Genomic DNA, 26,997 nt, shown 5'->3' on the forward strand with positions numbered 1-26,997 from the left:
CACAATTGCCACATGTGGGACACACACGCACAAAAAAAAAGAAACAGGAGAAAAAATGTAGCATTCATCACAAGCAGGGCAGCCCAACTGTAGAAACTCATCTAGATAACCTCAGCAGTTCCACTTCTTTTGCTGACTGATGCACTTGTTAGCCCCTGTAGATTAGATTTCAAAGGCTTGGACAGTTTCCAGCTCTGTTTTATTGTTTGAATGGGATAAGATAGTGGTTCTGTCAAACAGTGGCATGCATTTGTCACAGCAGTTGCAATGTGGGGCCAACTTTCCTGGGTAAGCGACCAAACAACAGTTGCTGGCATGCTCACCTAGTCTTTTGTTTATGCAGCGACAAGTTTGTCCAACGTACCTCATTCCGCAGGGCAGCGGTATGTAGTATACAACACTTGTGTCACATTCAACATGTTTGGTTTCATGCTTGATGGCATAGGAATGGGCTCTGGGGGACCCCATCATGATCACTCACTACTGTGCATAAATGGGATAGCCTTGTTTGGGGCCATGAAAGCCACTGGAATGTCGTATCTGCATACAATCTTTTTAAGACCATGGGATACTCTGTGTAAATACGGGATAACGACCAGCACTGGTTTCGCCTGAATCTCTTTGTTTCTTGCTAGATTTTTGCATCTTTTCTGATATTGAGGCCAAGAGGATATCAGGGTAGCCCCTGCCCATCGTTATCCCATATATACACAGAATATCGCATGGACTCAAAAAGACTGCAGGCAGGCACAACGTTCCAGTGGTTTCATGGCCGCAAAAAAGCTATCCCATTTATGCGCAGCAGTGAATGATCATGATCAGGTCCCCGGAGTCCAATCCTGTACCATCAAGCATGAGACCAAACATGTTGAATGCGATACAGGTGTTGCATATTGCATACCGCTGCCCTGTGGAATGAAGTACGTAGGGCAAACTGGGTGCTGCATAAACAAAAGACTAGGTGAGCATGTCACTGACTGTTGTTCCATCACTCACCCAGGAAAGTTGGCCTCACATTGCAACCGCTGCAACAAATGCATGCCATTCTTTTGACAGAACCACTATCTTATCCTATTCAAACAATAAATTAAAAAGGGAAATTGTCGAAGCCTTCAAAATCAAATATACAGCGGCTGGCAAGTGCATCAGCAATGCGACATTGTCGCTGTCAGCAAAAGATGTGGAACTGCTGAGATTATCTAGATGAGTTTGTACTGCTTTGTTAACCTGCTTGTGATGAATGCCAGTTTATTTTTCTCCTGTTTTTGTACTTCTGTTTTGTTTTTGTCCCAAAGGTGGCACTTGTGTACCCTGTGTATAAATGAAAGCCTGCTCCATTAAAAATCCGTTTTAAGTTCACACTCAGCATTGCCTCTTTGTTCCTGTCTGCAACCAGTTTAGCGCATTTCACCAAGAAAATGAAACAACCTCCACTAAAACATACAGGACTAGAAAGTATGGTCAGGCTGTATCAAGTACGATCTGGTATTTTGGGATTGCAAACCATCAAACTTGACCTTGAACTGATTAGGGCGCAGCAATTGTCACTTTGAAGCCTGCTCCACGTAGAGTAAGTGAACAGGAGGGAGTACAGAAGAAGCTGACCAGCAAAAGTAATGGTGGTTCCCACAGTCCACAGAGTGTGAGATGGGCTCTCGTGGGGCTGATCGCGGAAGGCGCAAGGGAGGCGGGTCGATAGATTCGGGCAAATGCACCGCACGCCCACAGCCAGCCCACGGACACCACTTGAAGTTGGGATTGCTCTCCACAAATGCCTGGCGCAGCAGAAGGCAAAGAAAGAGCTTAGTGGATCCAAAAACGTATGGCTATAATGTGGCTAGACAGACATACCCATACGCCCCTCTGCAACTTGTACAAACAGCTGCAAAATTTAGCTAAGCTACCAGTAGTGAGGACACGGCAAGTGAAGCATGCCTCCCTAACTAAAGGCATCAAGTATGTAATACAAAACTCACATAGAACATGTAGAATGCAAAAGGATTATCACACACAAGAAAGTGCACCTTTCAAACGCTGCTACCAACCCAGCTGACACTAAGGCACTGGCCAGTTTTGATATTCTCGATACTAAAACAACTTCAGCAGGCTAAAGACGTCATGTTGGAAGAATAATTCTGAAACTGGAACAGTGGATGTCATCATCGGCGGCGTTAACAAAGCGAGGGGATATGAACATCTGGCAAGGCTCTCAGCCGCAGCTACAATGAACTGGCCTGTATATACCATCATCAGCAGCTCCGTTTTAGGTCCACAGGGCAAAGACCTCAGCCAGTATCTGTAATTACCTGTCCTGCACTGCCGTTTTTGGCCTCTATTCCCGCAAGCTTCCTTTTATTTATTTATTTTTTCAAATACCAACTATTATCCAGGAGGTGCTCGGACTGAAAGATGAAGTTTGTCGGCTATATCATGTTAGTTATACACTACTAAAGAACAGTTTTTGTAACTTTGTGCATCGGCTAGTTCAATTCCATACCAGAGTTATTTCATATGTGTGTGGGAAGCGTTATCAAATTGTGCAACTTTTGTGCAATTCATTCTAACTGCAAAAGCCTCGCACAAAGGTTTCAAGTTTTTTTTTTCATTTGCCTAGTTGTATTTGTTAAATGTTTCCTTTTAGCTGCCTTTGCTGTCCTTCCAATATTATTGTGCCAAAGCTTATACAATTCCTCACAGGAGATTCTGTTACCGGCTTGAGCTCTGGGACCTTCTATTGTCAGTCTTGTGTATTACCATATATACTCTGAAAGGACTGCCCTCATGTAAGGGCCACAACCTCGACTTGGCAGCCCGTAATTTTCTTTCGTATGCGCATAATTTTGTCCATGTAGTATATTCTGCTTTGAGCTAACAGGCAACGGTAACTGCCTGTGACAGTCAGTATGTCAATGGATGCGCTGGCATACCGAGAGTTGGGCTAAGATTGGTTCTGGTTTTATGGGGTTTAACGTTCCAAAATGACTCAGACTATGAGGGACGCCATAGCGGAAGTGTCAAGAGAATTGCAACCACATGGGGCTCTTTAACGTGCACTGACACTGCACAGTACATGGGCCTCTGCCTACATCGAAATGTGACCGCTGGAGACAGGATCGAACCCACATCTTTCGGGTCAGCAGCCAAGCACCATAACCACAGAGCCACTGCTGCGGCTAATTAGGCTAACAAGTTCAGGTTAAAGAGAGGAGGAGTTCTAGAAGTGCGATAATAGAAACTGCCAGTATTTCTTTTTTCTAAACTCACCTCAATGTCGAACTGCAAATACCGGCGCACCATGTCAGGGCTCACAACGTGCTCGATGACATCCACGGGAACAAGCTGTGGGCAGCCAACAGCTGGGCACACAATGCTGTGCACATCCCCTTCCTGGATCTTGATTGTGAGGTAGCTGGAAAACAAATGCCCCGAAAGACGCAAGTGGTTAGGTGCGCAGCTTTTACAGCCAAATAAGGCTCCTACGATAAGTACACTGGCACCCTGCAGTCCCAGATCGAAGATTTGTGTTCCTGAACTGTTCTGAGCTAAGAGTAGCTTGACATATTTAACATATTTAATCGCAATAAGGTGCAGAGCTTGACTGTCACATAAATACAAGAAAGGAACAGGCACAGAAAATAATGTAATGAGCTTTGCAGTGAAACATTAGTTACATGGTAGGCAAACCTGCATGCAAGTCACCGCCCCTTAGCACATCAATCTTAATCCTTCACTACTTCTCCAATACACTCAGAATAAGCAGCTCTACTTCTGTGCTACTGGATGCAATCTGAATTAGAGACATTATCTGACTGGTACATTTCGTCACTATGCTATTCCGCTAAATGACTGCATATGAACAAAAGATATTCTTTTTGTGCATTTTACTTCCTCGAAGTAAGTCGACGTATCGACATATTTCTCTGGTCTTGCAACTTATGGTTACCCAGTGGTAACTGTACTTTTCTCAAGCAAGTTGGCACAAAGAAGCTTGGGAGCACATGTGCAGCTGCACAATTCACAGGAAGTCACGAATTGTTCTCAACAACATATGTCAAGTTGACAAAATTAAACAGCTAGTTTTGCAGCTAATACACTAGTGCAACATGCTTGTAGCCTGCTCTTGGAAAAATGTCACTGGGCAGCAGCATCAAACTAGGAGCACATCTGTAAACAATGAGAACACAGAGCTTCGCTTACGAGACCTCTCATGTAGAGACAAAATTGAACTGCTTTGAATGAAGCTATACAAACAGAAAGTATAAACCTTCACATTAAAAACAATTTAATTTGAGTGAGTTCCATGCCCTTTCCTCTCCTGCATTCTTTGATATTTTCACCACACCACATTCTGTGTTTTCTATACACTCCACTGGCTTCCCAGCAACCACACTTGGTTACATGTCAGAGGCTTTCCCAGGATCTCGAGGCTTTTGCATCTTTTTGTGAACGAGCACAGATGCCCATATATAGCAGTAACAAATGCTGCAGCCTTCTGTTGTTAGACAGCTTCTTGTCAGCACACTATTCTGAGACAGGGCTTTCAAAAAAGCAACAGTTTTTTCCTGGACGACTGGTAGTCACTGCAAACACTGTGCTATTATGTCTGCAGAAATCGGGCATCCTGGGTCTCATTAAGGAGGCCATCACAGGTGTCCGCAATTTACTCATGAATTAAAATCACCGATATGCAGAAAACAACAATTAGTACAAAGCCAGCATTAGTCAGCATTTGTTGAACTCTTTCAAATGTCATTGGAAAGTGTCAATGCAAAGCTTTTATTGCCAACACGGGCTTTACGGGACATGCATGACAGTGTGGCGCGAAGCTGGTTTATAGCACTGGGGCTGCCCCCAGTGCGACCTGGATGAAAGACAGGCTACGGTTCCTCACCTGCGCCAGCAGGAGAGACAGAACTTGTGCTCACAGGGGACAATCACAGGGTCCTGCTCATGCACCACTTCTGCACAGATGTTGCACTGCCAGAGGAGAAAAGAAGGAAGAAAATGGCATCACACAAGCACACACTATACAGTTCCTCCATTATCACCCTCTTCAATAGGCGACAGCAGCTGCCGCACTGTGTTCCCAGCCCAACAAAGAAGCAGACTGTCTCGCAAGTGGATGACTACAACTGGCGCACTCGCATCACAGTCCACATTGCCAAAGCCAACAAGGACCACATTCTCACTAACAAGCACTAAGTCTGGCCCCTTCGAAGGGGGATCTCTAGCGATTTGAGCACAAGTGGAGAGGGAAATAAAGAGGGAAAAAGCGAAAGCAGCTGGTGGCCTGCTTTGCACATCATTTTATACAAAGGGGAGATATCATTTCTAAAGGTGGTTTCTTGTTCAGTTTATAACACAGACCTAAAACAAGTGATTGCCAAGCTACGCCAGCGCTCTCAATGGTATCTGACGTGAAACGGCTCACCGTGAAACGAAGCATTGGCACTTCTAAAGAAAGTAATATTATTCGCGAAACCAAGATTTTATAGTACTCTTGACACTGAGGTAAAAGGTTGCATTTCTGAACAATCTCGACGGGCTAGTGTGATGGAAACTTAGTAAATGCAGATAACTTTTTTGCAAAAAATGTGCTTTAGTTGCATTTTATAGAAAAAGGAATATAGTTTCAAGTACACTTTGAACAAAAAGTCAACGAAACGGAGAAAAATAATGAACAATGAAACTGTTCGGCAAGTGAACAAGACGAAAAATTAACAAAAATATTACAAGAAAACAAGGCTGGTCTTCTTGACCGGCGACAGGTACTGCCTCCCAATTTTTCAATAATATTGCGTGAGCATCGACAATTCACTCAGCCAGCGCCTTCATACAGTCCCCATATAATAGTTTGGTTTGGTTCATTGGGGTTTAACGTCCCAAAGCAACTAAGGCTATGAGGAACACCGTAGTGAAGGGCTCCGGAAATTTCGACCACCTGGGGTTCTTTAACGTGCACTGACATCGCACAGTACACGGGCCTCTAGAATTTCGCCTTCATCGAAATTCGGCCACGGCGGCCGGGATCGAACCCGCGACTTTCGGGTCAGCAGCCAAGCGCCATAACCACTGAGCCACCGCGGCGGGGCCCCATATAATAGTGTGGAGGATCTCAGATGTCTTGGCAATATTGATGGGGGGTTGGAGATCCCCCCTACTTTTAGCAGTGCTAGCAGGCTAACACTAGGGGAGCGCAAATATTGAAATTTTTCAATATGAACAGTGTGTGAATATGAAGGAAAAAAGCTTAAAACATCGAATTGCATATCTGTTCAGTGTGAAAAAAAAAATTCTCCTTTCCTTTCCTTTTTCAACAGTGCACGATCATTACAAATAAAAAATGAAACAAAACTAGGCCTACCCAGCACGATAAAAAAATAAAGAGACGTGCACAGAAATGTATGCTGCTTGATGAGACAGCAGAAAAGCATGCAACTTGTAATGTGGTTATGCAAAATGAGTGACAAAATTAAATCAATGAATTCATATATGACCAGTAGCTTACATGATGGGTAGTAAAGCCTGATTAATGTAGACTTTGAAACCTGCCAATTACCTGAAGGTAGAGTTATCAAATACCGCCTATCACGGCTACTGAAAAAGAAGAAATGTCGAAAATGTGATGAACCCTTGTGAGAAGGCTCCATCGCACAAAGAGTAAGCTGCCCATGACGAACACACAGTTTCGGCATGCTCCAATAGAGAAACGCGGACACGAAGGTGCACCTTAACAAGGCTTTACTATACTGACAAGCATATGATGAGAGATCGTGATGACCACAGTGCAATGATAACGCAAAAGCTGATGAGATCTCAGTTATGTTTAATGCAAGCTGAAGTTGAGAACACACAGGCAGTCGTGCAGGTGAGCGGCCCTGAGGTCCACTGGGTGTCGAGGGTGAGGACGAGTTCAGCGACCCCGACTGGTACTCTTCCGTGACCGCAGGATCGTTGCTGCCGTCCAAGGCATGCAAGGCTGACAACGTTGGCTGCACACCAGAGGTCAGGCAGCATCCGACAGGGTCCCGGACCCAGGCTTCCAGCAGTGTTGCCTGGCTCCAGTCTGCATCAGGGCACAAAGCATAAACTTGGCATGAGAAACTGAGAAAGAAAGAAAGAAAGAAAGAAAGAAAGAAAGAAAGAAAGAAAGAAAGAAGTTAGCAGTCACACCCATGAATGCTGGTCGAGACTACTGCCTCTAGTAATGTTCTCCTCCTCTCAATGCGAAGTCCAATCAGAAAAGTTTATAAGCCACAGTTTGCAGTTTGCACTTTGCATGACAGTAAGTTGCTACACGTCTTTCCTCTTCTAATAACCTCTTTTAGTATGCTAGCAATAGATTCCTCAGTAGTGAAAAAGCCATCCTGTCTGCGGATGAAGCCTTGGAGTAACTCGGGTAAGCTCGGAGGAGCGTCGCACCAGCTGCGGCCAACGGGGAGGAGGGCAAAAGATGCGAAAAAGAAGGATGAAGGTGCCAGAGGAACATGCAGTGCAACAAATGGTAAATCATGGAAGAAGCCAGTCCTATGACAGATTCCGAAGCCAAATAACATGAACAACGAGCTGAGCTGCAATGCAAAAAAAAAAAAAAAAGAGTGCCAATGTGGGTCAACTGAACCAGAGGATATAGTAAGGCAGGAAGCTGAAGCAGAGCAGCGAAGGTAGCAGAACCTTGCTAATTAGGATGCGGAAACATATGAATAATGAGAAATGCAAAGAAGAGCGTGAAAGAAGAGGCAAATGATGAAGTCGCCGTGAGAATGTACAGTCAAGAGGCATGTACAAGTGGCTCTAGACTACCGAACGGAGGGTACAGCGACTCAAATCGCAACAAGCAGCTCAGGCGGCTTATCGCAAGAGGAAAGCCAAGGAGCGATTGCAAGAACATTTTGGTGCAACTCAAAATTTCAAGCTTATGAAAAGCTAGACAAATATAAACAAAGCCGATGATGATTATGGATTTTTATGGCACAAGGGCATCTGTGGCCAAAGAGCGCCATGGCACAAGGGGTTTTTCTTCTGTTCAAGGTGGGGTCAAAGACCCATTTCCCAAGCATTTCCTAATAAATAAGCAAGCCTAATAAAAATGGACTCATAGTCTCATACCATGGCATCGCAGAAGTGCCTCAGCAGTGAACAGAGGTACATGAAGCATGTCAGATGTTTCAACAAGAAGAAGGTCTTTGGCTTCCTGGAGGTCCTGGGGCCGCAGACCGGTGTATGCCTACCACAGTGAAATGCAAGTAAAGGCAAATTACAATAGGCCAATGGGCAGACCAATGTTCAGTCGTATCTTTTTCCTGCAAAAACAGCACATTAAGTAGCTCAAAAGAAAAAGCGAAAACCCCTACATACTGTAATTGTGCCACGTTCTAGGACGTACTTATTACACACAGCATTAGTTTAGGGCCCACGCTGAACACAGAAACCAAACATAGTGATATGGTTCGTTACAGTTACACTTTCAGCTCACACAAAACACATCACACTGACCACTACAGTAATAAAAAAATGTACAGCAGGCCCTACATAAGACTAAGCACAATTTAGCGTCAAAAGGACTCTAAATGCCTCTAGGAAGAAGGCCCGGCTACCTCATAAGCTAGGCACCTTTTGCGGAAATACAATAAAACCTCGCCGATAAGGTTTTAAAAAAATGTGGGGAAAAAAAAAAAAGTTATCCGGAAAAATGTACAATTCAAACTGCATAATTATGAAAAATGTAACTACTGAATGATGTATAATGGCAATTCTTGACATTTTCATTTCACAAAAATTTCTATTAGCAATCCTAGGCACCAAGTCTGAGCAGCTCCTTTCCTCTCTCTACCGAGTTCTTTATTAGTTTAGACTTTACTTGTGAGGGGACAGCGCAGCTTAGTTCTAATAAATTTTTCTGGGTGTACAGCTACAGCTATCACATATACACATATTTAGTTGATGAGGAAAGTTTGAAGAGTTCTTGCGCCGAAGTCCAACTTTTATTTATTGTAGGGTTATTTTTATTAATGTTCTACACTTACCACCTCCAATGCTAAAATATGTGTGATGCAGCCCTCAAGTGAAACTGTTCCTATGCACTGATAACCAAATGCCATTCTCTTTTTTACTTAAGTGTCCACATGGTTTTGTACATTTCTGTTGTGTAACAGTTCGTTTACGTGTCTGCGCAATGTGTAGAGCTTGTGAAAAACATTTAGTGCCATTAGCATCGGATTGTTTATCACTGAACCATAGTGACATGAATTCCAGTTAGCCTTGGGCTAGCGTCCAAAGCACTTTTTTAAAAGCTGCTGCAAACACTCAACCAGCACACAACACGGGGCTGAGTTCATGCCATGCATTGCTGGAGGCTGCACCAGTCTTTGCTGCTCGTATTTTGTTCCTAAAGTGAAAGCATTGAACAGACAGGTCCTGGTCCATTGGGCCGAGCTACTTCCCTGCCCCCGGACTACGTTTCTCTGCCCTCAAATTATGCCAATACTGACACTCATTCTTTGTTCCAACACTGCTTGCTTTAGAATCAACATACAGAAACTATGCCAAATATATGGCTTTACACTCCGTATATGGCGCAAAGCTTTTAACAAAAGTTTCCGTAATGAAATCATGACCTTGGCAGCACTGTGAAGTGTGGGTATTTGTCCTGCACTTGAGCAACAACAGCAAACACACTCTCGCTCGAAACCCGTACCCCAGAAAGCAGGCAAAGTGCAAACCAGCACAAGACAATGCCCGAGAGTGCGCCACTTCAGAAAGACAAGGCAAACAGCTCTTCAAATCTGCAGTTTCAGTACCTTATCAAGCTCGAGAGGTGGGTCCTTGTCCTTTGGTTTGATAGTGACAAAACTCTGCAAAACAAGTGAGGCCAAACATTTCCGCTCGGTTATACACAACAGATGCGTGAAGGTTAAACAGGAGAAACTTCGCTACACTTAAGTAAACAAATGACGTGTTTACTAAATTCGCATGCACCTACACATACCAAAAAGCTCATGAGCAGTCACGGGGCAGAACAGAACAGGCAGAAGCTGACAACACCTAACTAAACAGGCTGCTTTTTTATGTTCAATGAAATATGCAAGGTCTCAAAAGAAAGAGGACTCATTTGGTTTTGTTGTCTCCCACGTTGTCTCATCACATCATATTTGTAAGCCTAATAACCAAATTTAAACATACTGCATGCCTAAAAGCCATAAGGTCAGTATGCTTCCAGGTTACTTGGCTAGTCAAGGTTTAGAGGTAAGTATATTAGGAGTCTTCACCAAATCATGTACTAGTACAAGTATGTCACATTTTATGTAAAGGATCCTCTTAACTAATTACATCAAACGCAAAATTAGTGCTCCGTAGCATGCATAAAAGAAAAAACAAACTGTTCAGAGCGCACTAATCAACACCCGTTGCCATCCCTCTACTTACAGAAAAGACCATCTTCGACTCCAGGTAATCAGCCATGCTCTTGAAGCCAGCCTTGTCTGCCATCTCGCATGCTGTCTGGCTAGCATTGTTCTCAGTGAAAAGGGACACACCGTGAGAAACCAGCAGCTGAAAAAAGATGACACAAACGATTGAAGCTAAAGAAGGTGACAGTTTGCTGAATGCCTTATGCATTCAAATATGCCTACGGAAACCTAGAAAGCATAATATACTCTTCGGTTTGGTTTGGTTTATGGGGTTTAACGTCCCAAAGCGACTAAGGCTATGAGAGACGCCGTAGTGGAGGGCTCCGGAAATTTCGACCACCTGGGGTTCTTTAACGTGCACTGACATCGCACAGTACACGGGCCTCTAGAATTTCTCCTCCAAAGAAATTCTAGCCGCTGCGGCCGGGATCGAACCCGCGTCTTTTGGGTCAGCAGTCGAGCACCATAACCGCTGAGCCACCGCGGCGGGGCAAAACTTAAATATACTCTTCATTAAAATCATCTGTACAATACAGTGAATGCACACAACCAGCAAGCACAAAGTCCCTGTTGCCACTTTTTCTTTTTTCTTTTAGAGCTTTGCCTAAATACAGAGCAAGCAGTGACCACAAAGTGAAAGCCTAAATGGCCATATTTAGCAACACCTAAAGAACCAAAAGGCTGTATAATACTCATAACACACAAATTAAAAGCAATGGTGGTACACTGTGCTCCAGCTTCACTGCAACTAGCCATTACGCTGCTGCACAGGACCAACCTTATGCAATACCGTTACAAAGCCAGCTAGCAGTAAAACACAAGCAAGTCCTCGCCTTGAATGATTACTTGAGTGTTCATGTGACATGGAGCACTGCAGTGGCCAAAACAACTTCACAACACCAGTTTAAGCAAAAGAAAGAAACACTGGCGCACCTCCACACACTTTTTCAGCCCACTACTGGCAGCATAGTGCAAGGCAGTGTTGCCATCCTGTGGTCAATGAGAAAGCAAAACAGAGCACAGCGTTGGGATACACTGCAGTGCATGTTTCAACAACTCAAGTAACAGAAGACAAAAAAAAGCAGGAAAATAAAACCGAGAATGACAAACCTTTAAAAAGTTACAAACCACGACATGGATCATGCATTTCTATGAGCAAGAAATTTGCAGCGAAACATGAAAAAATGAAAAAAATACGAGAACAAACTGGAGTATGGTGCAGTGAAAAAAAAGGATAGTCTTACAACCTCTATACATGGATATAAATAAACCTATCAGCTGACCAGTTTCACGCCCACATCAGCTTCAACTTGTTACATGAGTGAAAGTGCCGGCAAATGTTCATATTTTTACGTGCTGAATACTACCAAACAATCAACAAACCTTCAGCATGTTTTTCTCTTTCCCTTATAGGCTGCCTTGGTGTTCGGTGCATTTTTACAAGTGCAGGTATACAGTCTGCTGACACCCCACGATACCATGAAGCGTGCCACCTAGATGTTCCTCACCTGCCCTATCATAAGCCAGATGATTAACTGACAGACATATGAAAACGCACCTATATATCAGTCCAACCAGGAATGAGATGGGAGCATAAGCTACACAATATTCAATAATCAAACTAACACAAACCACACTAAAGCAAAACAACAAATAGTTACTAGTCAAGCCCAAGGAGAAACTGGAAATTTCTAAGTTTTGGCTTTCATATTATGAGGTAAAACACTTATTGATTAACTCATGAAGAATAAGTACTCAGAGAGGTAAAACATTTTTCGCCTCAATGTACTAATTATGTTACACAATATTTATATGAACTTAGCACCACCTATTATCAGCAAGGTTAATTTGTTATCCAGCACAGAGGATTGGGCCTTTCTGATGAACTTTCTTTAATCTTTAAACTAAGCAGGGGCATGCTCACTTTGGCTAACACACGACAAACCAAAAGAAAGAGTTTGCAGACATGGTAACTCATTATAAATTCACTGCACATTTACTACCTGCGAAGCTTAACTGATTTCACAAGGTGAGAGGCAAAATTTAAAGAAATAGATGGATCACCACAGGTGGACATAGATTCTCTGCAATGTGCAAAGCTGCACTGTCGGTATCCCTAAAATCGTCACATGACTGACTGGCAAGACACTCTGAAGCTCCACAAATTTCCTAGCTCACACACACACACAAAAACTGAGAAGCTCTACACAAAATCCAATTAGAGCATATCCAATTAGCAAAGGCACATAAACATGCTGAAGCAAAGTGTGGTTTCAGAGGCAGTTTTGCCCGACAGGCCCAATCATTCATCTACTCTAGGCAACAGAATGTTTCAAATGCAACAGGGAGAAAAACACTGCACACTTTGGTTCATGAGCAAAACTGCTTATAAAGTGAGTTGTATGGAATAACATACTGTAAACAAAAAAAAATAATCTGAAGTCTGCTTCTGTTCACGGTGGTGCACAGTGAAATGCAAATTAATTAATCATCCCGAATGCATTATCCCAGTAGCGAATATGTTGGAACGCTCGCAGTGCAGCCTGAAGCACCTTTACTTGGGGACAGCTCTCTGGGGCTATGCAGTGGAAGCTACAAGGGCAAGGCCCAAGGCTCTCATCAGGCACTCAGGAGGGAGAGATATAGGTGTTTATGGTGGGGGCGTGCGCTCCTATCTTCACAGAAAAAAGACAGTGACAGCACCCTTTCCTTTCCTCGGAAGAAATTTTCATTTTGATTTCATCAAAGCCCTTCAGAGTCTCTTTGAATTATTTCATGAAATTGGCTTTCACAGGCCAATGATTTCTTTTCATCTTGTTTGTATTACGAGCCCAAGGGCAGGGTAGTATCATCTATAAAAACTGCAGCTTCATGCATGCACGTATGCAGCTTTGAAACTTATGCATACTACCCTCAGCAAAACAAGCCCATAACAGAGCGGAAAACAAATTCGCGCCTACAGAGCAAGAATGCACAACAACATGGTTTTCCAACAAATGTAAATTCCAGCAGACCACCAGATAATGCCACATGAACAGTGACAATATCTGGTGGCATCGACTATAAGCTCTTCAAATGTCATGCCAGCATAGATGGCACGACAGTCTTCCTTCCAGCTACCAGACACAACCCGCACGCGAGTGGTTTCGAGCCACCTGAAATATTACTGAGCTGCCCCAGAGTGTGGAGTTTCCATTCCTGTATACTTATGCACTGAGCCTAAGACATCAGAAACTGGAAGCACAGCAAGTGCTCCACAAGGGCAGGCAGGAACAAGCAGCTCACGTGGTCCTTTGCATTAAGGTCCAGGGATTCTCCATCATAGCCGCGCCACTGGATGAGCAGGTTGAGACAGGCCACCCTACGCTCCACTGCAGCCGGTTGGACGCTGCCACGGCTGGCACAGTGGAGCGCAGTTTCACCGTGCCCTGACCGGATTGTCGGATCCCCCTGCATCTCCCGCAGGAAGATCCTGCCGGCAAACGTCCCACACCAAGCTCAGTTAATGCTGGCCATGCAAGTCACCACCTCCTCCTCACTGTTCTGTCATCAATTAATAGCTGGCAATGCAATATGCGCAGTTTTCACCATTACAATGCAAGCAAAACAGTACACCATTGACATGAATTCAAAATCAGCATGTCTCTTAGTTTCAATCACCTGTAAAGGCACGGACAGAAGTAAACGGAGCACGCAACTGTCTTCGAATATTTTTCACATGTCACCTAATCGAAATTTCCAGCAGTGGTACAAGCATGCTGGTAGGGGAGGTTGGTGGGCTTTCTTGTAGACAAACAACGCTTCTTCATTACCAATGGAGAAGGCGTGATTGCACTTCGAAAGCAATAGCGTGCTCAGTTTACTTATGGCCGCGACTGTACATGACACTTGGCACTCTATACGCACACATGACATGTCTTGGCGCAATGTCAAGAAACAATGCTGCAACAAAGGCAAGTTGGTAATACATTGTTATAATCCCAAAAATGATGTGTTATACTCTGTGTTTAAGAGATCTTCTCACTTCTACTCATCTAGATTTCAGATTCTACCAATAGCACATTACATAATCACAGTCCATGGAATTAGCCATATGAATGTAGGTTTTCAGAGGCATTACCAATTGTGAAAAGCGGATATAATCATCATTATATTTCGTTGTCGAATTCTCGGCAGTGCAGAATACACACGGGAAGGAAGACGGAATGCGCATGCCGCTGTGTCACAGAAAAAAAATAATTTGCGAATTCGCTGCACATGTGGCCCCGTCACGTAGGGCCATGTCAGGCACAGTGCCTAGAAAATAAACAAGCATGCGCCCGCTGAAACCTCATTTATGAAAGGAACCTCTATAGTAATGGGCTGAGTTTGGAGGAGAGATAGCACAGGGCATGGTTTCAATAAACACTGGCTCACTAAAGCTGGCTGCCCGATTCTTTTTTCCTCTTGCCGAGTTAGGAGCATGCCACTCCGCTAAAATAGCACTGCCTTAATGCTAGACGCAACACCACACAGCCACATATGAGCCAGCAGACATAAGCCGCTTCTGATGCCGCTTCACGTCCTATAATGTGATATCAAATATGTGTCACATGCCGCTAAAGTACAACTGTAGAGAATCTTTAATTATCAAAGCAAACATAATGATCACTGTCAGCCTTTTCCTGCACATTGTACAGGAAAGCAAAAATATCCCACAGAAAACGAATGACTTTAGCCAGAAGGAATATATACAAAAAAAAAATAAAAACAGTTATGAATCTTTTGCTGAAAAGTGCAACTGCTTTTTTGGATGTTTTTGATGTCTTTCAAGTCTAAGTCAGCTTCAGGAGTGCACATGTAAGCAGAAAGCAGTATACAGGCTTCAAATCCATGAAAGAGGAATTTTGACCTGTACAATGCTTTCAGATTTTTATGCAATACTCAATTCTACTAGCCAAGTGGCAATGTCTCCGATCTTGGAAATTTCACCACTACTTCAGCAGAGAGCAACGCTGGCGAAATTTGTGACTTTGCAAGTGGAATCAATTGCCATCATAGACAATTAAGTAATCAATAACTCCAATTGCCGCTTAAAATAAAGATTTGCTTTTCAACGGCACTACTCATTTCCATGTTGCAATACTTTTAGCCCTACCACCTGCACCTAATCCTTCATTCAAAAAATTTGTGCTCAGTATAGAAATGTCTATGTACATAAACTCCACCCCTGTGCAATACCCCAGAGTGGAGAACTGTAAACAAATAATGTGAAGTGTCCAGCTTAACAAGGCTTTCATATTTACAAGTGCTAAATCAGATTCGGACAAATGTGATCAGCCTCCCAAGTTAGCTCTACGTTAAACAGCATGGTACCTACTTCTCAACAGTGCCGAAAATGCAAGATAGCATCACAGCTGCCACTCAGACTGTTGGTAATGAATACTACATCTTCAGCAAAACAATGTTCACACAAACAGAGGTTTGGTTCGGTTTTATGGAGTTTAACGTCCCAAAGCGACTCACGTTAACACAAGGAGAAGCTTTCAGCGTTCATAATACAGAGAACAGCACCACCTGGACTTGTTAATGCCAATATTATTTTGAAGGAAGACAAATCAGGAATAAGAGGTGCATTTTTTGTTCTATCATCAAACCATTAAACCACTTGCCAACCATTTAGCTATTTCAGATGTGGATGCAGCAATCATTAAACCACTTGCCAACCATTCAGCTATTTCAAATATGGACACAGCAATATACCTACTGAAAGTACTGAAAAAGCACTTTTCTGGAATAAATAAAAATGGTAATAATCATTTACCAATAGCGCTGATTAAGCTGACAGCATCTCAGTATAAGAGCTTTCAACTGCAGAATTCATGACGGTGACATATCACACTGCCGCATGCTTAATATAATTACAGCTCTTTAAAAGCAGCTTGGTTACGGCAGGCCTTCACTATATCTTCCGCTCACTGAACATTTCTTTCAGGACTGATAGCACCTATTGCCTTCTTAGATCAGCTAGAACTACTAGTATTGTTTAAACACCTCAGGTAAGCAAAGGTACACTTAGCCTGCTCTTATTCAAAAAGCAAGCACTTGTACTTTTGTTGTCTCATTTCTACAAGCTTGTTCCCACAATTAGGGCCCTTAGGCAGTGCGTACAAATAAAAAGCAACATAATAAGCAACATAATGGTGTATGTCACTCTTTAATCATAGGCCACATTACTCACACTCCCCATCCTCAAAATAGCAAGAATTTATTTTTGATAAACAGGAAGCTTCCTAAACCTTGATCTTATGATGAATAAACATGCGCAAGGCAAAAAGGTGTTTAAGCATAAGGTGTTTTAAGCACCCTGAAAAGAAAATCAGAATTAAAAAACTAATGATGTTATTGTGCCTTGGAGCTTGCATACCATTATGATTTTCACCTGTGCGTACGCTGTTCAGGGGGAAAAAAAAAAACTAGCCATGTCAGAAGCACGTATTCGCTACTCGCCCTTGCCCGTATCTGCCCAGGCGCGCGGTCAAATAACAAACACTGAATAAGAAAAAAAAAAAGCAAAGGCGAGGGCAGCATGCACAGCGCGGCTGGAATGACACTATTGTACTACAAAGCTATGTTCAAAACTCGATAGCCATACAGCCACGGCGCGCATGAAATGATTAAGGCAGGCGCGCCACTCAACAAAAACAATGACGATAATGTTTACACACCAAAACACCTGCGCGCCTCACGCGATTACACTGTCACTGAAGGTGTAAACAAGCTATTCATCTCAAGTTCATTTCTCGTACTGCACTCACTTTGAGAAATATGATATCGTACGATATGGGCACACAGAATAAAAGGCACTGGAGTGTAATGGTTCACAAGCAAGGCTGTTATATAACATAAGAATTGCATAACGTAAGTACAACGCGCAATAAACGATCTGTTTAATCCGGCTTTCTGATTCCTGGTTAAGAACGGAAAAAAACAATGCGTAGTGAGGGGCTATTCGCGGATATATGCTCCCGTGACACTGCTGTCGAAGAGAGAACGTGCGAACGAAATACGCGGAAAGCATGCTACCATCGGCCTTCTCGAGGACGGTTTTGAATCGACCAAACCGACAAAACAAAGCACGAGCCAAGTACGGACGAAGAAAAAGAACAAAGAGAGCTGCGGTTACTTACCTCAGCAACGGTCTCATCCCATGTTTGGCAGCGAGGTGCACAGGTGTGCACCGGTTGACAGAGTCTCCATAAAAGCAATTGGGATCGAGCGACTTGCGCAGTTCAGAGCAACTTTCATAAATCTGAAGCGCCGAGTACTCGTCACCGTTCTCCAGGTGCCTCCGAAACTTGCTCGACGAGCTGCCCATGACCAAGTCAGCTGATCGGCACTAGCACTCGCTTAAAATGTCCCTGCCTCGCGACGCCAAAACTGTCCATTCTCGCCGCGAGCGCCAGAAGAAACCAAAAACACCCTACACTAACAAAGAACACGCTCTCTCATTTCAAGTCATTGCCATGGTGCGAGGTGCGAGCAGATAAACCGCAACCAAAACAACAGGATATGTAAAACTCATTCGCTCAACAAAGTTTCGCGCAATCCGCTATCTGAACATCGCGCATCGCTTGCTCCGGCAGTTACGTGAGGATCCAAATGTCATCAGTGTGATTACACAATTCCCTGCAATTTTCTCGGCTAAGTTTTCTTCGCGAAAGGCGCTCGCAGGAGCACGGGACGCACGATGAACACACAAGCACATGACTAACATGACGCTTCAGCGGCAGTCGAAGCCATAACAACAGCGGCTCTCTTTTCGTAGCGGTGTCCGCTAAACTTGGCAGATAAATGTCCGGGTAAAAAAAAAAATCAAAAGTCTATAATAGTAAATCAAATTCATTTTTGTAGTGTTTTTGCAGTGTTCATTTATGCAGTGCTGTACTTCAACGACCTTAATTTGAAAAATTAAACAGGTGTTAAAACCATTCCGCGGCCAATACACAGGACAAGTAATTGCGCGCCGCGCGACTTTGCAACCTAACTGCTGCAAACTTCGCCGATTTGATCTGGCAGCAGATGCATGCGGCAGGAAATAAAAATCTGGCTACAGTCTCGGTCAAGTAATGCTCATACTAGCGCTGCTAGCGCCGTGCTCAACGTAGCATGGTAACATCCCAAAGACATTCCGACACCCTTCAAGCGACTACTCAGCACATGATATGCTGAAACACTAGTGCAGTGGGTTCAGAACACTGTTGTATTCATCTATAATTAGTGCGCCTTCATTCAAAAAGTAAATTTGAGATCTTTTGTTTTTCTTCCTCTGCTAATATGAACATGCAAATTAACCAAGTTCGCTTTTCATATAATTGTTTATTTAATTATACATTCGATAGGTTGGGGCAACCAAAAGGAAATAAAAATAATAAGCAATTGAATTATACAGGGTGTTCAAGCTAAGAATTTACACAGTTTTTAAAAATGGGCTTTTCTGAGTTGGATGTGCACTTTTTCAGCATAATATAGCAAACACGTGCTAACTAGCATGCAGGCTGGTTAGCTTTTAAATATTACTGTTAGGCTCCTTAATTATTAAGAACCGCGTTGCCCACCATAAGTAATATCATTGAAGGACTATGTTAATATACTTACCTTATTTTAGAACTTCGAAAACACGGTTACCTTCGGCGCTGTGGCCCAACAAATCTTGAGTATTTCGACTAATTCGTGCACTGGAGAGGTTGCCTTACCAGCAAGCTTCACAACAGCGCATGTATTTTAGCGCGATGATGCCAGAATTTCTTGGGCCACAGCGTCGAGGGTAACAGTGTAATAGAAATCCCAAAAACTGATACGGATATATTACTTGCCGTGGGCTATACACACCTATCAGTAATTAAAGAGCCTAGTAGTGATAAGTAATAGTTCAAAAGTTAACTATTCCATACGAGTTCTATATATCCTCCTAGTTAGCACACATTAGCTGTATTCTGACGTACTATATCGCTGACAATATTATGGCGAAAAAGCGTGCCTTCTAACTCAAAAAGCCTATTTTTAAAAATTGTGTAATGTCTTCGGTGAAGCACGCTGTATGTCGTATGGTATGGAGCGAGGTACGCCATGCACTGGAAGAGGAGCGGGTTACTGGCCACCGCACCGGGTGCAGTTGGTATATAGCTCTATGGGTGCAGCTGACCCCAGCGATTGATTGATTGACTGACTGGGTGGCTCAGTGGTTAGAGCGCTCGGCCAGCTCGACTATTGAGCCGGAGTTTGGGTTGAACCTGACAGCATTTCTATGTAGGCACCTCTTTCTTCTTTCACGCCCACCTTCCTCCCTTCCCCTATGGTGCAGTTCGGGATATGCGAGACAATTACTGTGCAATTTCCTTTCCTCAAAAACCAGTTTTCTGAAACACAAAACAACAGAACAGGTTAAGGCCAATAAGCACGCTGGCCTGCGCCCCCCTCTTCTCAAAGCGCATTGGCACGTAGTGTTAACAAAAAGAAAGCAGAACTATTTGGTGGGCTAGTTGGTCCATTCTGACATAAGCGGATCTGGCTCGCAGCCATGAGCGAATTTTTGTAACGTGCGCAGAGCAAGCCCTAATCAACCAGTCACCTACAAAATTTATTTACAGCTTCCACCCGCATTTAATAAATCACACACAAAAAAATCAATGTATTCTGTAACATGTGCAAATTTCGGTATAACTGACAGCTTGCGGCGTGACGCGCAAAATAAGCGGTAGCTGTGTTGCCCGCATGTGGACGGGCCTGTGTCCGAAAAGCAGCGTAATCCAACGATGTCGAGACGTTTCCTGCTATAGCGAGAACGTGTTGCAGCTGTGACGTCAGTCTCACTTCGCACGACACTAGCGCGCCATGTGAGCTGCGGTAGTGCGCTCAAGTGGCCGTTCCACGAGGCTTCACACTGCGGACGCGCCTCCACACAAGATCCAACAGCTATCGGTATAAAATGTGCCTTGTGTGTTAGTTCAATGAGCTTGCCATCTTTGCAACATGGAGTTTCTTGACTGAAATGCAAATAAATGGGATTTCTCAAAAGTTCGACTATTTCAGTGAAATGCTTGGCTAGTAGACATCGGTCAGGTACTCTAGGTCCACACAGTAAGAAAAATGAGGAAGGGGATGTCTGACGTTTGCTATTCAGTGTAGCGGCATGCCCCAAAATACCGGTGGAAGCGTACGATAACGTGGAAGACTGCTTCCAAGTAACGCAGGACACTCTGGAAACCAAACTCGGTCCGACGCTGGCGTCGGCTAGCCAGTCAACGCATTTGCCGTTTTTGCAGATGGGAGCGTTTGCACTCCCCCACACAATTTGCACCCTGAACCTTAAGAATTTCTTGGCTACTCTCTTAGCCTACAAGTGCTTCTAAGGAAAGCTGGTACACATCACATAGCTCAACACCCCCCTGAACTGCAACACAACTTTACCACCATGAAAATGCAAACGCAGACCTTGTTCTAAATAAAGTTTTACTATTGCCATAAAAATGCTAATGCAAGTGCCGCTTCAAGCTCTAGAAAGGCAGTGGGAACCATTATGTACAGGTGCCATTTTTGGAACACAAAAACTGAAACTTAACTGCGTGGCAGACAGCATAAAGCCACCAACTGCAAAGTGTGCTTTGGACTTTCCCGCGCGCCTGCTCAACAAGCCTCTCTAATGTCTGGGCGCATAAAACTACACAGAGAAGAAAATCATGTTTTCTTTAGTGCTCCAAAACATTTGCAGGCACTGCATGGGCCCAGACTGTGCAATTAATGCTTTAAGAATTTTGGACAAAACCAGACACAAATTTCTCGTATAGCAGGCTCCACTGCAGTTCCATTTATTTACCATGTAGCTTTCTGCAGTTCAAATCCCTGAAATGATATAAGTGTTTGCAACAGCAGTCTCAATTTCAAGTACTTCAGCACCACCCCAGCACTAGACTAATGGGCTGAAATGTTAGGGATAACAGTAAGGTTTAATATTTGAGTATGGCTCAGCGAGCTATAAAAAAAAAAGAACACTGACAGAAAATGAGCATCTGTGAATATGGGGGAAAAAACAACTCATTAATGATGGTAGAGCTGAAATCAACAGGAAATGCAATTGGGTAGAAAATGTGATTTGGAGAATTGTTGTCCAGGACATTGTACTCAAGTGTAGCAAGGGTTGGCAAAGAATCAGACGAGATTAAAAGGTTAGGAAATCTGCTGGGATCAGATGGCCATGACTTGGTGTTGCATGGGTTCATTAGACATCAATGGAAGAACAAACTAAATAGTGTGGTTTAACATCCCAAAGTGACACGTGGGCTATGATGGATGCTGCAGTGGAGGGCTCGATTATTTTAGATCACCTGCGGTTCTTTAATCTGCACCATCACCGCACAGTACACATGCTTTTTTTTTTTATTTCGCCTTCATCAAAATACGGCTGCACTGCTGGGAACGAACCTGGGACTGCAGAATGAGCAGCCAAATGCCAAAACAACTAGTATCAATAGGAGAGGTCCTTGTGTTTTGGTGGACATTATCTGGCTAATAAAGCATTTCAGATCCTTAAAAATGACTCAGCATCCTGTTAACAACAATGTCCACTACCCATATCTGCAAACATATTTCAAAGCAGGAACCAGTGACAGGGAACTTAGAAACAAAAACAGTGAAATGACCAGCGTTTCGTACACATAAAACCAGAATAACTGTAGTGCTTTGGCAGCGTCCAACAGCAAGGAAATACACGTGACAAGTCATAATAAACGATACTGACTCCATCCTTTCTTTTTTATTTCTTCCAAGAAGGGAGGTTGGAATGGCAAGGGCCAGTATGCCAACAGTCGTTCAACCACCCCATATGCACATGTTTCCTGGGGGCCAAAAACTTCTCTCGCGAACAACCAATGCAGCCTTCTGTTTTTTTTTCTCTCTTCATACAAACTCTGTACAAATAAAAATAGAACTAATTGCCCAAGCGCACAGGGAAAAGGGACAAGCAGAAGGGGCATTTAAAGAGAGCTGGAAAAAAAAGAGGCAAATAAAATACACACAATTCACAAGCTGTTAAGACAACTAAGAACACGGCAGGACACACGAAACTATTCAAAGCAGGCCAGAACATGAACAGCACTTTCTGTAAGCACAATCAATTCAAACAAAAACATGCAACTAAAATAATGCTCAGCACCCGACATTTTCCTTTTTACGCTCCAATTATCAGTTTGCGTTAAGTGCACCGCTGCATTTCTTTGAAAAGTATCTAATTGGTGACCAGGATGCCCCAATTACGCCTCCTGCCTTTCGTGTCTCCTTTAAGGCACTTGCCAAATCGATGCATCTTTATATTACTTGTCAACTGCATTTTCTCCCCCCCCCCACGTACAAAGAAAGCAAAGCAGCAAGGGACAGTGCACAGAGCATAGAATGAAGAATCAAAAGCAGTACTTGGAAATAGGGAGGGCAAAAGAAGGAATGTTGCAGGCAACATACATTGAAATGACTTGGCCTGGCATGCACATTTCTTGTGCGTGCACACATTTTCAAGCTGCTCAGGTGATTACAGCTGCAACGGCAAGTACCTCGGGTGTTGCCGCCTGCCTGTGGCTGTGAGCATGATTCCATCATTTTTTTCTCTCTTTGGTGAAGAAATACGGACTAAAGTCTCCACCAGGAATAGGAAGGGGCTCCCTATCAGCTGGCGTCTGGCGCACAATAACACACCAGGGGTGAGAACTAGAGCACGAACTTCGCCTGGTCACGCTTGCTTGACACAATCAGGAACTTTTTCAACCTCCGCGTGCGTTCGCCAGGGGATCACTCCCCTACTCTTAAGACAGGAATAATAAAAGCACACCAGCAGGAGGTGGTGATAGGAACGCAAGGGACATCAATCGTGGTAATACAGGAGAACAATGCCGGTTTGAGCTGTGTCAGAGGACTTCATCAAGCAGTATTTCAACGTACAAAGCAAACCTGCATTTCCAAGGGAATCTCACGTGATGGGCAGTAACAGGAGGGAGGGAGGGCAACAGAGTGAATGGGGGGAGGGGAGAGGCAACAAACAGAGTGGGTGGGTGGGAGGGAGGGGAAGGCAGGGTAGCAGACAAGAGAGAGAGGGCTGGAAGGGGGCACACTCCTCCACATGGGCTGGGCCGTTGTCCCGGTGCCTCCCTTTTCCCTGGCGCCAACAGCTGGTGGGAGGGGAGGCAGTAACATTGTCCCAGAGCAGCCTCCACGCACAACAACCATGCACTGCACTTGTGTCGCACTTTCAGCCACGGATTGAGACAGAGAGAGAAGAAGAAGGGCCGCCACTCCAAGGGGAGAGACGAGTGCCAGGCGCACCCCCACCCCCGGGGCTCACAGTGGCATGCCCGGACGTGACGCTCATCTGGAAGAACAGCACAAGGGTGACAACCACAGTCAGAAGCCTCCTCACTGGCCACCCAGCATTTAGCCCACCGAGTGGCTGAGGACCACAGAAAATGAGAGAAAGAAAAAAAAGAAAGAAAGAGAGAGGAAAAAAAGGCCATTTTTCTTGCATACTGCTACAGATCCACATATGTAGAACAGCACGATTAGAGAAGGAGAAGGGCGAACTAGTAGCAACAACGGAAGAGGCAAAGCGTATGAACCATGATCAAACGCTATTTCCGACTTAGTATTGCCAAGAAAAATTAAAACAGCCAGTGAAGCAATAATATCAGCAGCAGTGATGCAGACAGAAATAACAGCGCCAATGAATGAGGCCACACTAAACTGCGTAGGTAAGGTGCCCATTGGCAGGATTTGTAACTGGAGCTCGTGGTTGCACAATAAATAAAAAAAAAATATAGAAGAAGTCGTGCTGGTTTCTTTGCATGCTTCTCTAGTTCCAAGACAATGTAGGTGATGCACATTCTCACAAAAAGTGGAAGGCGAACACAAAAATTCAAATCTGAACTGCAAAATATATACCTAATATGTATTCAATTAATTAAGTCTGCACAAAAGAAAACACTTCACCTCTTTTGAATATTGAAAATCAATCAAGCTCCTTGTAACTGCACATCAGATAACTTTTTATTCACACAAACACCCACAGCTTTCAACCGTGTCACCTTGCTCATCGCCTATGCCCCATGGGTCTATTTCCTCCTCGCTCGATTATAGTATATGTCACAGCATTTAGGTGCTGCATGTCAGCCACAGCTTGGGTTTGTAGCAGCCACCATCATCGCAGTACTGGGCCACTTGTGCTGGCGCGCGCGAGCGCAGAATGCATACATCACTCGTGGACTGCAAACAGCTCAGACGTTTCGCCCTCACCTGGTCAGCCACGCTGGTGCCTGCAATTTGGTGAAATAAATTTGGCCACCGACACCGTATTACTGGTGACCACGAACAGCCCTAAGTACGCAGTGCAGCCGCACCCTCATTCCTGTCCCTCACTGTTCCTACCTTCCGCCATGTACACCCCGCTAAACTGTGGAACTTGCCAGCCCACGGCAGTTCTTCCATCGTTCTACGACCTGCATCCAGCCATCCATTTCTACCATGCGGAAGCGACCTTCTACCTTGGCAGTGTCACACCACCAGCAGCACAGTGTCTCCTCATCCACAAGGCCTTAGCGCCAAGCACTTTCAACCGTCTAATCTTCCACCACCCGAATAGCTCGACTACCACCCTCTGTGCTGTTTTCTGTCCACACCGTGTCACCCAGGTGTTCCCCATAGCCTCAGTTTGCAGGCACCGTTCCTCTGGAGACCTTTCACCAGCAACCATCCTTGTCTTGACAGTGGCCCATTGGTTCTGCAGCATGATTGCCATGCATACCAGAAATGTGTGATCACATGTTGAGCTTCCACTCTTCTGTCTGGAGGACTGCATTTCGTGGTCCACACAAGCAGAGGCTCGTTTTTTTTGTATCCAAAACGATACCTCCCAGAGCCAATGCCACGCCCTCTTAAAAGCAATACTGCCACGCGACTGCCTCGACCAGCTTCCCTATACAGCCCCAGACAGTCACCGTTATGATCAGCTCCAAGACGCAGTCCTCTGTTACTGCTACGTTGGTCCTCCGTTACTGCTACCGGTTGATCATAACAAGTGGCCGGTTAAGCGATCTCTAGATAACCCACCTACTGCACAGTGCATCGAAGCCCATGCACCTTTGACATGACATGACAATGTGACAACTCTTGTCTCGAGCCAACAAGATAGCCCGACCGCGTTCCGGGCTTTGCAGTCTGCAGTGGCGGCTACTGGATGTGCATCAGCCAGCCGGCCAAACCCAACTGCGTGCTGCTGGCATGGTCGCTGGTCAGTTCTTTTTTACAAGCCGTCCTGCCATTCCAATGCCATTTTGCATGCCCCTCGCTTATGCCCGAACTGTCTTCCAGTGCATCAAAAACTGTGGGCTCATTAGAGGCTCTTTTTGCGGTGAAGTCTCCTCACGAGTCTTAGCTACATTAGTACGGTTTACATTTTTATTTTATTTTTAGAAAAATGGAGGCGGGGGGCAGTATATAATTCGGACACTCTTTCTGGTCTCTTGAAGTTCGAATTAACAATGATCCACTATATGGTATGGCTACCCATCAGGCTATCTTATCTTAGCTGTCATGTATTGATGTAAATTCACCCATTTCATTCTGTCACTCATTTTGCATGACCACATTACAGGTTCTGTACTTTTATACAGTCCAGTCAAGCTTCAGGTTTGTTCAATCTCGTGTGAAAAGACCACAGCAATTATGAAAGAAAGAAAAGAGCAACGCTTACTTATCCACTCAATTTTTCCCACATTACAAATATTTGAGTCTATACTCAAAGCACTTTCTTTTGTTATTCGTATCCAGAAATAGAAATAATTTTTTGCACACTCCTCGTTACAACATTTACACAAACACAAAAGAATCCAGAGAACAAGTGTGGAGGCAGCTCACCATGAAGCGCTGCCTTTGAGCTTCTTGATCTCCTTGGTGGCCCACGAGGCCAGTGTCTTCGTTTTCGTGGTCTTGGAACGCCGCCCTTGGCTCAGCAGCTCAGAAATAGGCTCAGTGTCCACCAGAGGAAGCATGTGGACACCAAAGGCTGTGCACAGATCCCTAATGAGAGAAGAGTGGTTGGTTAGAAATACAACACAAGCTCTCATCTAGAATTAATCAAGTTAAAGGTAAGAATATGCCACAAACTGTATTCATTATGTGTTAGTCCTTAGTCTTTGACTTAATGAAGGTCAGACCTGGTTCCACAACACGCTAGAAAAATAAGCCTGGCAGGTATTGCAACAGAATACTGTATTTAGCCATTATAATGTGCACGTTTCCGGAAGAAAACTCCTAAAAATGACATGCACATTAGAAATTGAGCATGAAAATGAAACTTTGCCAGCAACAACATATTTACTGTCATCCACATGGCTTGATACTTCTTGCGCAAAAATATTATCGATACTGCCTCCTACAGTCTTGGGTGCTGAGAGGTCTCACGAGCATACGAAGTGTTCAGTCATCAAGGCGCCGACCTGGACTGAGCCAATTTGCAAACAACATCGGCTGCGAAGTCTGGCAGTAAGAAAAGGCGACCTTGCATGCAGGGCCT

General features: G+C 44.2%; 2 protein-coding genes across 5 annotated transcripts in view; both read right to left on the reverse strand.

The window, feature by feature from the left end:
• The window catches only part of LOC149342027 (ankyrin repeat and IBR domain-containing protein 1-like), a 54,225-nt gene extending 36,036 nt beyond the window's left edge, over window positions 1-18,189 (reverse strand). For both annotated transcript variants that reach the window (XM_089544335.1, XM_089544336.1), the window contains exons 1-10: window positions 17,579-18,189; window positions 13,695-13,881; window positions 11,343-11,399; window positions 10,426-10,551; window positions 9,801-9,854; window positions 8,110-8,227; window positions 6,855-7,066; window positions 4,892-4,977; window positions 3,265-3,409; window positions 1,606-1,775 (exon numbers count right to left, since the gene is read on the reverse strand). In XM_089544335.1, the coding sequence (XP_089400461.1) occupies window positions 1,606-1,775; window positions 3,265-3,409; window positions 4,892-4,977; window positions 6,855-7,066; window positions 8,110-8,227; window positions 9,801-9,854; window positions 10,426-10,551; window positions 11,343-11,399; window positions 13,695-13,881; window positions 17,579-17,766 (1,343 nt within the window). In that variant the 5' untranslated portion in view covers window positions 17,767-18,189. The remainder of the gene's footprint in view (window positions 1-1,605; window positions 1,776-3,264; window positions 3,410-4,891; window positions 4,978-6,854; window positions 7,067-8,109; window positions 8,228-9,800; window positions 9,855-10,425; window positions 10,552-11,342; window positions 11,400-13,694; window positions 13,882-17,578) is intronic.
• Window positions 18,190-22,168: 3,979 nt separating this feature from the next.
• Window positions 22,169-26,997, reverse strand: part of Fs(2)Ket (Importin subunit beta Fs(2)Ket) — a 36,041-nt gene continuing 31,212 nt past the window's right edge. Inside the window, exons 18-19 of one of the 3 annotated variants that reach the window (XM_089544340.1) lie at window positions 26,340-26,501; window positions 22,169-23,802 (exon numbers count right to left, since the gene is read on the reverse strand). In XM_089544340.1, coding sequence (XP_089400466.1) covers window position 23,802; window positions 26,340-26,501 — 163 coding nt within the window. In that variant the 3' untranslated portion in view covers window positions 22,169-23,801. Of the gene's footprint in view, window positions 23,803-24,455; window positions 24,740-26,335; window positions 26,502-26,997 lie in introns of those variants that run through there. The other 2 variants (XM_089544338.1, XM_089544339.1) reach the window with 2 other exon arrangements.

The sequence above is a fragment of the Amblyomma mixtum genome, chromosome 5 (assembly GCF_055824585.1).
Source record: "Amblyomma mixtum isolate Tamu chromosome 5, ASM5582458v1, whole genome shotgun sequence".
NCBI lineage: Eukaryota > Metazoa > Arthropoda > Arachnida > Ixodida > Ixodidae > Amblyomma > Amblyomma mixtum.